The sequence below is a fragment of the Abramis brama genome (assembly GCF_963993115.1).
Source record: "Abramis brama genome assembly, chromosome: 22".
NCBI classification, from domain to species: Eukaryota; Metazoa; Chordata; class Actinopteri; order Cypriniformes; family Leuciscidae; genus Abramis; species Abramis brama.
Window position 1 is genome coordinate 21,930,513 of NC_139984.1, and position 12,363 is coordinate 21,942,875.

The following is a 12,363-nucleotide window of genomic DNA, read 5'->3' on the forward strand; positions in this document are numbered from 1 at the left end:
CCCTAAAAAAGCACAGTACCAGTCATTGTAACAAATGGACTTCTGAAAAGGACAGAAAACCTCAGCTCTACCTGATCTGTTCATTTGGCTCGAAGTTCATTAAAACAGCATTTTCCTTGTTTTATTTATTAGTTAGAATAGGTCAATATTTCATGATAATCCAGTATTTTAACTAATTGCAAAAGCTGATTAATTGATCAAAGCCTATTGATTAATCTCTGAAATAATCTACGATTAGTTGATTTATAATCGTGAATAATCTTTTATCAAAATAATCGTTTGTTGCAGCCCTACTGAAGACTGGAGTAATTCTGAAAAGTCAGCTTTGCAATCACTGGAATAAATTACATTTTAAAATATATAAAAAAAAAAAAAAAAAAATTAAATTGTAATAATATTTCACAACCGTTTTACTGTATTTTTTGATCGAATAAATGTAGTCTGGGTGAACATAAGAGATTTATTTATTTCAACAACAACAAAAAAAATCTTACCAACTCCAAACTCCTGAATTCAAATCACAAAAAGAATTGATTTACGATATTTACCTGGCAAACAATAAAATGTGCAAAAAAACAAAACAAAAAACAGACATGATTAGAGATGACAATATAATAGAGACTTTTGTGTGGGCTCTTTTGACTTGGACCTAGAGATGTTCTAGGAAATAAGAAAAACGCTCTGAACACTTTAGCAACCGTGTAGTGATGCAATAGCAACCGTTGACAGCATTGTGAAATTTACTTTTGTGCAGGCAAGCACCACTCATAATTTCTTTAGAAAATGCATTTCTGTTCTCTGTAACTCTCTTTTTCACTCCTTTCTCATTTTCGCTCTGTGTCTCATGCTCTCTCTCACACACACACACACACACACACACACACACACACACACACACACACACACACACACACACACACACACAGAGTTTGTGATTCTCCAGTCCCCTGTGTGGGTCTCTGCTGTTGAGAGGATCTGTGCCCGTGGCTGGAGGTGCAGTTTCCTGGTGTGAGAGCTCTCACTGCTGTCATGTCAGAGGAACAGCTCACCGGTGTCACCATATGCCCTGTCCTCCACCTCCACTTTATTTATGCTATAGAGCACATTGTAAACAGCTCTCACAGCAGCTCTCTTATTAACTACCCTGGTGTTGACACTCATTCAGATTTTTTCAACTTAAAAGTGTTTATTACTTATGCCGGTGTCAACAACGGTTGCGCCGCTGTGAAAACCTGTTAAGGCCAACTGTTTTCCAGACGGAGAGTCTGCACACGCACATTACGCTTTACAGCACCCAGCTATTCACCAAATGCCATTTTAATCTCCCCGTCTATGTGCTGTTTATTTGTCGAGGGAAACAAATCGACGTGCGCTTTTGTAAATATAACAGCATTGGCGTGAGAGTCGGGCGGCAGCTAGTGGAAGCGCCAGCCGTCTGACCTTTGCTTCTTATTCTCAGTGTTTGGAGATGTTGTTCTACAAGGCTTAAACTCTGACAAGCAATTGTCCTCAGAAGGTGACATGTTCAAATGGAGAAGCCAGCCTGTGGGCTAAAAGACTTAATGATGTTGAACCCAGAGTCATGCCCCGATGCTTAATTCTTGGCCTCAGTGTCAGCCATTGAGGCAAATTACTCTGGATGAAGTGAGAAAACCACAAGACTTTTGAGAGGGATTAAAAAAACAAAAGGTCCTGTTTTTTTCAGCATGAATGCAGGCCTATTAATCATAATTCATATAATGATGTTTTATCTGCCGTTGCCAAACACAATACTGAACCTGATACTGTGAAATCAAGCACAAACACTAGTATTGATTTTTTTTCTCCTCATTTCTTTTATTTCTGTTTGTTTGATATATTGTGCTGATGTACTAGAATCTATAGTAAAGCATAGTCTTCATGTACCCGCTATTAAATATAGCTTTATTAAGTCTGATGCATAATTACTTCATTCAGTTAAAAAAAAAAAGAAAAAGATTTATAATAGCCATTTGATTCCCTGCTTGTCGTTTTAGGCCTTCTTTTTAGGGAAATGTTTATTATAAGGCTGCTGTTCATCATTTTCAACTTTTCCGTTATATACATTACAGTGCATTCTAGTATTTCTAGAATTTGTAGTTGTACTTTATGTAAATTTTATTTGCTCAAGAGATTATCACCTACTTGTGATCATTTAAAATCCACTTTGTTATTGTGCCAGAAAAAAATATTAAAGTACTATATTAAAGTTTGTGGTCACTATAATTTTTTTGATAAGGATGCATTCAACTGATCAAATAAAATGACAGTAAGACATGTATAATGTTACAAAACATAAACACTGTTATTTTTTAACTTTCTTATCAAAAAATGTATCATGGTTTTCACAAAAATATTAAGCAGCACAACTGTGACATTGAAGACTGGAGTAATGGCTGCTAAAAAATCAGCTTTGCCATCTCAGGAGTAAATTGCATTTTAAAATATATTAAAATACCAAATGTTTACTTTAATTTGTTATGATATTTCACAATATTTTGATAGTAAAGCTTATAGAGCTCTTTAAAAAAATTCATGAGCATAAGAAGCCTTCAGTGAGGGTTAAGTTTTGGGTTGATTATGCTAACGCTAATAGATTAGCCCTTTGTCTATATGTTGAGTTAGCAACAGAGCATGTCCTGGTCCGCAGGCCTGTTTTCCCTGTTCCTGAGTGGAATTCTAATAGCGTGCCGTGTTTTTAATTGCAGAAATACATCCTTCCCCTCATTATGGGCAGCAAAGAGGACAAGAAGCATCTGCAGCGGATCGAGAGCAACATCGCGGATATGAGTGGCACGCTGACACAGACAGGTGAAGATTAATATCTTCATCACTTTTTCCTCCTTAACATTTTCCTTCATTTATCTGTCGCCAAAATCTGCTCACATTTTACAAATGACGGTCCTGTCATTTTGCTTTAATTTGAAATTGCTTGTTTACTGTCAGCTCAGCTTCAATTAATTACGTTTCGCTGAAAAGCTCTTAACCTCAGAATATTAATGAGGGGAAGAGGAATGACAGCGTTTCTTTTTTTTTTTCTTTTTTTTTTTGCCTTCTTAACTGCGTGGCAAGAAAGTTCATTTTAATTTTCGGCGTGGTGGTGTGGCTCCCCGGTTGGGCCCAGAGTGCGCTGGTGATTAAGTGTGCGCTGACAGGTGCGTCTCCCGCCTTGGACAGGTGAGGAATCTCAGCTAGGCTGTCAGAGAGGGATGCCTCTCCTCCTCTCTCCTCCCCCTCTCTTTACCCACTACGCAGCCAGTGTAATTAAACATCCCGGCAACCATGAAAGCGGGACACTTCCCGAAGAAACTTTGTCTCGTTAGTGCCGCAGTCGACTTACAGCTGGGTGGCTCCTTCTGTGTAAACGACAATTCACTCTTGCAACATTTTTTTTCTAAAGAAAGGCAGGACAACTTTTTTATTACAGTTTTTGCAAGGCAGCGCTTATTCATTAAACATTCTGGTTAGGATTTTTACACTTCTGCTTTACATGAAACTTAAATGATCTCTTTGTATATAATTTCAGCCTTATGAGAGTTGTTTTTTGTATTTCTGTTCAAATCTATTTGCGTTATGTAAGGTTTTAAAGTTAAAATTAAGATTAAAGATTAGAAGTGATTAAAGTGAGTGGATATAGAATATTCGCTATTCGAATCTAACAGACTGTGATGCAATTACAATATTTGCATGTCTTTTTTTTCTTATGTCTATTTGCATATTGGATGAATGGCCCTGTCTCCCTTGCATATATTTAACCATTAAAAATAGGTATGCTCTGGGAAATTAAATTCTGGCTGATACTGAGAAACCCATAATTCTTGATAACTGATACATCCGATATTACAATCATTTATTATTTTGTATGAATAGATTAAATTAATTAATTTTTTATATTCTACAAGTTAATTTTGGCTTCACAACATTATAATGTACACAGTATGAAAAAATTGGAGATTTGTAAAATTTACATTTACCAGTGTTTAAATTATTAGTTTTTTTGAAGATTTTTTTTTTTTAAACCTTTTTTAAAAAGAAAAAAGGAAAGCCTGGTGAATATTCAGATGTCAAAATTATCTTTGTACTAATCTAATGCTCACCAGATTAGTACAAAGGCGATTTTGACATCTGAATATTCACAAGGCTTTCCTTTTTTCTTCTTTTTTTCTTTTTAAAAAAGGTTGAAGCTCTTTAATTCAAGGTTTCACACATCCTAAAAACAAACTTTATTTAGTTCTACAAATAAATGTTTCTTGCACCACTGTTCAGTGTCATTTTTACATATAATTACGTATTTTATTTTCATTTGTAAGCTTTCCGTTTGAATTGCGTGTAATGAGTTAAAGGGCTTAGTACTAAACAGACTTCTGCTAGGAAATATTCCTCTTCCCAGTCTAGCTGAATACCATGAAAACATTTGAATTTTTTTTAAATTGTAGATATGTTACAGTCTGTGAATGTGAAACAGTACATGCAAAGCAGACACTCTTAACTTGTAATAGACAACAGACTTGTTGTTGTTTATAAAAGACATATTTATCCATATTAATATTTGCATTATAAAACCATGTAAATAATCTAGCTCTTTACATGGAATTCTGATCTCAGTGTAGCTTTCTGTTATGCATATAGTTTTGTTTTCATTATCCAGGAGATCATTTTAAGCAAATTTGGGGCATATAGGATAAAGATTTTCGTTGGTTGCGTCTCTGCATTACGTTTTCCGTTGCCTAGCTTTTTAGTTTGGGGAGGGTTACCAAAAGGCCAGTCGATTGTGAGCCATTGCGTGCAAGCTTGATGTGGGTTTCTTTATCTGATTATCAAATGAGCCTCTTCATTGCCATTTTGGTTCATATATGCAAAAAAAGCCTCCTTTGTGTTACGCTGCCTGTGTAACCCTCGTTTTGTTTGGTTTTAAACAGGATTCCTGTTTTGTTTAGCGTCACATTCAGATGATAAGAGTATTTATATTGTTCCAGGCTGAAGCTGCTTTTCATATTTCCTTTGTGAAACACTTGTTCCTGACCATCTTTTTTCTCTCTCTCTCTCTCTCGCTCTCTCTCTCTCCCTCCTTCCCTCCTCAACTCTCTGGTTTTCTCCTGGAAGAGCCGTACCTACCCCCAGTCACTCAGTCAGTCACGCCGCTGATCTAATTTGCTGTGGCTGCAGTAGCCAAGTTGCTATTGTAGTTAATGACTGTTTCAGTTAACAGTTTGGGAGAGGGTTGCAATTACGGAGTGAGTTTCCCTCACTTCTCACAACGTGAGTAATAGCAAGTGACTGCCGCTCTTGCCAATTGCCCGCACTCCTTTGTTAAAGTTTGTGTATTTCTTTAGTGCCAAGTGCGCCGGAGTGATGTATTCCTTTGAATGTGGCTCCATTACTCTTGCAGCCTTTGATTGTAAGCCTTGACTCCCATTATGATTTCCCAACAACTTTCCACACGCAATTAATGAACAGGTCTTGGAAGCACTTTGTCGCACACACTCACCCTCTTGCTGGCTGTAATGGAATTGTACTAGCTGCTTGGTCTCTTTGTCTGCAGATAGCATATTGGTGACCAGCTGGCCAATAAAGCCTTAGACAGGCCCGGACATATGCAGTGTACATTATATTGAGGTATTTACTGAATAATTTACGCTGTACACACTGTCTGCCTCCTTGTAGCAGCTGCGAAGCCACTTGCAGGATCTCAAATTCGCCCAATTGTTTTCTCCAAAGAGAACGTTTGTGGAAACCCGAGCCACACTAAATGGAGGCATTATTCCTTGTGTTTTGAGTATGAAGCGAGTGTTTGGTGGGTTTAGAGGTCTAGTGCAGTTGCTGCTCATTCTCACTGTGTAATATTGCAGGATTTGCTGGGGTTGACGTAGGCTGTAGTGGCAGTCCTGCTTGGAACAGATTTTTACTTTAGACCTTCTAGCAATTTTATTCAAAGGATAGTACAAAGATAACTGAAAATTATGGGTAGAAAAGGATTAAAAAAGAAGGTTGTGAGATGTTGCAAGCTGTATTCAAACCTGCATGACCCATTTGAGCACCATGGCTTAATGTACAGTAACTTCTAACCATGTGCTAGGAATATTTGAAATCGTAAGGGTGACTTTCAGTAAATGTGATTTTTAACGAGTCCATGATCACATATAAACCCAGATCTATAATTATAAGTAAATCTTCCTCTTTTTAAAGGGCTAGATCACCCAAGAATAAAAATTAATCCATCATGTATTAGTTCTAAATCCCATATGGTTTTCTGATGTATGAATTCATCTGTACTGTAGCCATATGATTGGTTTGTCTGGGGACTGAAATTTAAGTTATCGATAATTACATTTCTGAAAATCTTCCCCTCTGTCATTGCTTTCAAATTATTCACACACATTCAAAAATTGTGCCATCTGGACCAAGCAACCAGGTTTGTATGTGGATTCTGCAAAATATCTCATTTTGTGATCCACAGAAAACTCGTTTGGAACAACATTAGGTTGAGTAAATATTATTATTTTTTGAGTCAACTGTTTTTTAAATATATGTTTTTGAAGACATGTTAACAAATTGGATTTCAGATCTCTTGTTAATACTAATATAGTCATCTGAGTTAGTACAATCATTATTATTCAAAACTGTTCAGCGTCTCTTATTGTGTAAGTAGTCACCTAATGAGACAGACAAAGGCTGTGAGAGAAAGAAACATGTAACAGCTCTTAAGCAGAAAGTGGAAAGGCTGTTTCTATGAAAGGAGAGCCCTGGAACTGTGCGCCGGAGAGCCAACAGTCGGCAGCTAATAATATCTGCTGATGTTAATCCAATTAGAGTTGATTTAACACTTTACAGAGCATGATTTATAGAGGCGTTTATTGGTTTTCTGTAACATAATCAGTTTGGAAACTTAATGCATTGTTTGGGAATGCATGTGTGACTGGAAACAGGGGGAGAGCAACTTGTGCTCTGGGTTATTTGAAATGATACCCCCATTAATAACACCAACTCTGGCCCTGCTAGGGCTGTTTTTCTTGGGCTTTCTCTAATCCTCAGGACCAGCACAATCTGACAATAATTCAATCTTCAGAGAGGGAGGAAAATGAGCTGTATTTAGTAAGATTAGTTAGGACAGTAGTGTCTAGCCCTGCTGCCTCCCAAGTGAGCGGCTTTTTTTCTCCATCTTGTTGATTGTTTGGAGAGTTTGATAGAGCCAGCGTTTCAAACCCATGCTAATGGAGGTTAAGAGACCCTGATTTGATATAAGAGCAGACGTAGGTGATTAATCTTGTACAAATAGAGGTGTCTAATATTACTGATTGAGCTGAAGGCTAAATCAAAGAGAAAACCACTGTGTGTTTATCGTCAGTAATGCTTTTAAACAAACATATATGTCGGTTTGCACTGGTTCTCGACTAAAGCTGTCGTTTTCTTGCTTGTGAAGTTCTGGTAAATGTTTTGGGTGTAGACTTACCTTCATTTGTGTGTTTTTGGATGCAGTCACCCAGTTGCAGACGACCCTGGCTTCAGTGCAGGAGCTGCTGGTCCAGCAACAGAAGAAAATACAGGAGCTTACACAAGAGTTGGCCAACTCCCAGGTAATCACACACACACTTGCTACAGTGATAGACAGAGAACCTTTACATTTAAAAATTCTAAAAAGTATGTCATCAATAACTCTTTACATGTCGTTTCAAACCCATGTGACTTTATTTCCTCCATGGACCACAAAAAAAAAAGATATATTGCAGAGTCCAGTATACTTTTTTTGATGTTAGAGAGCTCCAAAACTGTCAGAAACCACCATAAAAGTAGTCCATATGACTACCTAGCTCTTATGAAGTTATATGATAGTTAAATGTGAATAACCGTGGAATTTAAGTTGTTATTCAGTGATAATCTTCCCCTTCACCACAGCTCTTAAAGCTCTTAAAAAAATGCTGTAGCAAGACGCATTGCATCAGGTTTGACTTGAACTTGTGAAAAGAACAAGACATCATTGATGTCAAACCCGGTGTGCTCATTTTTGAATTAAACGTGCAATAGTGCCAATGGGATTTAAGAGCTGCAACAGAGGGCAAAATAGTCAGCCAAAAAACAAAAAAAACAAATTCCTTGAGTTTTTGACATTCTTGTTATTACAGACCAAACCATGTCTGAGAGAATGAGATATACATATCCTCCATGGTGCATGGGTCAATGGTAGCCAACAACATTTTCCTGTCTGTGTTTTTTGTTGCATAGTCATCATCAGAGAACAAAATTCCATGTGCATTATATAACTTCTATCAAACTGCTTAATCGGCAGGATAGAAATGCATAAAATGCCTTTCATTGTCTGAAATAACTTTGCAACAAGAGAGCGCAGCTAACCCATGTAAAGGAAGTATTAAAAAAATCTAAAACAGTTGCATTCCTCCCCAGTTTTGTGATTTCTCCCAGATATAATATGAATGATTGTAGACACTTGTTTTGTTGATCTGCTGTGTTTATATAAAGACGTCAGTGTGCATTTTCATTGTGGCGTTCAGTTTCATGGGCGCAGCCTCTATAAAACAAGGCCACTTCAAGTTTAAAACAACACGGGGCATTTTTCAGTGACATTGAGACTGATGCCTAACCCTGATGTGAATATTAGTTGTGACAGAGCTCATATGCCATTCAGAAGAGAAAAATGTGCATCAGCAGGACAAGCCATGTCATGGGAGCTCCATAAAGAACATGTACGGCCATCTCCAGACCGCTCAAGCAAGCCATCCAGGGACAGGAAGTGAACCCACGCTGCACCCCCTCCTGATCTCTCCTCAATCTGTCATTTGCCTTCTGCTAATTTCATCTGGGCTGAGACCTCAATTAAACCCCCACCCATACTGCAACTAAAACTGGACCAGTAACATATTCTTTGAGCAACAACTTTGAGTTTGAGGAGTGTTTTTCTTTGTGTATTGTTGATAATCAGTGTTGGGTAAGTTACTCTAACAAAGTAATTAATTACTAATTACATCTTCAACAGTGTAATTAGATTACTGTACTAATTACTTTCTCTAAAAAGTATTGCATTACTGATTATTAATTACTTTCTAAATCCCATATCAACCTTGACCAGATCAGACTTGAAAGTGCGCTTTTAATTCTTTCAAATAAACAATAAATTGCATCAATTATTCTTGAACTGACCCAATTATTTAAAGGGAGAAGGTTACATTAATAACATACATTTTAACATTAGACATTACATTTTGAGGTTAAATACCCTATTGTGTTATATAGAATTGTTATATAGTTTATTCTGTATTTAATGCAATTACATCAGAAGTAACTAATTAAATTACATTAAATTACAGAAAAATGAAGTACTACCCATACTTACATTTTTTAAGGGAAAAGTAATTAAATGACACTAATTAATTAATTAGTAATGCATTACACCCAACACTGTTGATAATAAATACATTTTATTTAATAAGCAATAAGCATGTCCAAGCCGGGTTCGTCACTTATTGGGGTCCCCTGGAAACATTTCCGTTGTGGTCTGTGCTATTTGCAGTGCGTTTCTGTATTTGGTCGTGTTGTGAACGTTTGCAGCGCTTTTCTGTATTTGGTTGTGTTGTGAACTTTTGCAGTGCGTTTCTGTATTTGGTCAGGTTGTGAGTTTTTGGAGCACACGTGTGTGAAGATATTTTCTTAAATTGCGGGTGTTTTTCTAATTGCATGTGTTCTCTTCAGTTGCAGCGCATTGAGCTCTCTCGGCCACTGTAAAAAACAATTTCTAGGAGGAATTTAAGTCAGCTTAAGGTCATTTAGCTGATGCATTTCAAAGCAAAAGACCACTATGCCACACCACCCACAGTAATAGACAACAGTAAACAAAAGAGAAGAACGCACAGAAAGATACAGAATTGTCATCTTTGTTGTTTGTCTATTGTGGCAGTGCTGATTTTGTCTTTATCACATGCTAATTTAATGCATTATGGTGTCATTATCTTTCAGAAGAATGCTCCTCATGATGACAAGGCCTTCAAATCCTTTTTGAAGACATGTGCTTATAATCTATAATGAATAGTCATCTGAGGAAAATCGCCTGCTGAAAACATTGCCAGAATGTGAAACTCTTAAGATACAGTTTGTATCTTGCGATACTGTGATAAATCATCTTGTAACAGGCTCCAAAAAGCGCTTTGGAATCGCAATCGAGGGCATGTTTTATGTCCACAGCTTGTTAAGCACATGGGTGTTTTACTGAAGCATCTGGATCCCGTAGGAAAGCATATGCAAACACATCTGGCCTGGCACAAATTGAAGTGAAAATATGAATCTCTCACCCTTCTGAAGTTTGCTAGAATTGCAGACTCACCACTACTCTCACATCCCCCTTCCCCAACCTCCTTCCGTCGCGCCCTTGAAGTTCGCCATCCATAAACTGACTTGCCCCCCCAAAAAAATCTTGGTTCACCTCAGATGTGCTTCTGCTAGTTCCAGAAAAAAATGCCACAACATTGATCTATTGTTCAACACACTTCCAGTCATCATCTGCAACAGCAGTCCTAAGTCAAGTAGAAATGGCTGAAATTCTCTGTCAAATTCCAGATTGAATTAAAAAGCTTCATTTGTTATGAGTGCCTTGCTGGAAAGCAGCAGTGTGTATAAAGTATACTTCACATCAAAAAGCCCATTAAACAAATCATAAAGTCTACTTCATGCTGATCTTAAATTTTGTTTTGAGAAATGTTGTCTAAAGCCATATGGGAAATTGGGGAAATTATTTTCAGGTCCGGAGCATGAAATTAAGGACATGTGTTAAGCCTTTTGGCTGTGTATCGTTTTCAGTGTGCGGTTTCCTGAGTTGCCTTTTCGGGGTTCTTCACTCTGTGCAGAATGCGCCAAGCTTGGCAATTAAACTCTTTAATGCGTAAATGTGTATTTAACCCGAAACACATGGTGACTCCTGTTTCCTCAGCTGCTAAGTAAACAGTTTTTTTTTTAATATATTTTTTTAAAACCACACAAATGAAGTATGTTCTGTTTTGTGAGCACAGTCGGCCTTTTTCTCTGGATGAGTTAGTGCTCATACACGAGTTTATGCTCATGTTTATGCTCGTTTTCTTTTTCATCTCAGTAGATTAGCTATGTCATTATGCACACCTGAAACTGTTATTCAAATGCTGATTGATAAAGTCGTTAACTGATAAAGTCAGTCAGTTGGAACTTCTGTGTAAGTGTAGTTTTATTGCATTGTCTTTGTACTGCTCAAAATACTTTACTTTAGTACTTTATCAGGTGCTAGAAATGACTTTTTTCAATAGTGTTTTTTATTTTTATTTTGTTTATTTTTATTGCATAATTCTAAAAGGAATAATTCACTCCAAATGGAAATTGTTGTTTACTCACCCTTATATTTTTCCAAACCAGTATGACTGCAGCTTTTTGTTTGAACTGTGCCTTTAAGAGCAGAATCTGTTTTTACTTTTAATGGATTTGCGTCATTTTCTCTGCTAATTTTCTGCGCAATGGATTTAGATATGGTAAAATGTTCTAAACAGGGCTTTAGAGTAGAAGTAGACTGAAATATCAGTAATATTTGTCTATTTTGACATCTGCATCCACCATGTGTTTATTTCCCTGTTGTGTCATTTCCAAAATCTACCCACAGCTTTGTCATAATTTCTTTTTTAAATTTATTTTAGTGACTTTTGAGTAAATGTTATGTATACATTTTATTTTTAGGAAATTTTGTAAAACTCATTTGCCATCATTGAATTTCATTGTGGAGTAGAATGTGTATCTGTGGAGAAAAATTTAAGAGTTCTTACTTTTTAAGCTAAAACACCTTGTTTTCCTTTGATAAAATGTAATATTAAATAACACGCAGAATGTTGCATCTCATTCTCCACATATATAAACCATTATCATCATGACTGTTTAAGTTAAATTGCTGTGACGTTTGAATCCAATGATAGCTGTCTTTATTAGTGGCTGCTCGTGGAAGATTAGAAGCTCTTACATTTTTTTTCTTCTTCCACTGCGGAAGGCCCTGCCACTGGGAAAGTGAATAAACAGGCTCAAATAAATTGTACCAGTGTTTTCACCAGAAAACTCTCCCTTGGGATTTATTTTCGAGCTGATTCAGCCATAAATATACATGCATTACGTGGTGGAAATAGCATCAGAGAGGAAAGCAGTGAATTAATTTGCATTCAGACATTTCTTAACTCGACTTAAGATATTATCCGTTGTTAATGTTCTGCAGACATTTGCTTTAATGTATTCCTTGTCTGGCTGCTGCTGTGGTGTAAGTACGTGCATATACCTCTCTTGTACTGTACGATCTACCTCCTTAAATAATTACCCAGACTGTGGTGAAGCTTTGTT

At 36.8% G+C, this 12,363-nt stretch overlaps 1 protein-coding gene across 2 annotated transcripts in view; it reads left to right on the forward strand.

Annotated features, from left to right (window-relative positions):
- pex14 (peroxisomal biogenesis factor 14) overlaps positions 1–12,363 on the forward strand; it is a 71,034-nt gene that overhangs the window by 52,324 nt on the left and 6,347 nt on the right. For both annotated transcript variants that reach the window (XM_084099382.1, XM_084099383.1), the window contains exons 6-7: positions 2,727–2,829; positions 7,495–7,592. In XM_084099382.1, coding sequence (XP_083955508.1) covers positions 2,727–2,829; positions 7,495–7,592 — 201 coding nt within the window. The remainder of the gene's footprint in view (positions 1–2,726; positions 2,830–7,494; positions 7,593–12,363) is intronic.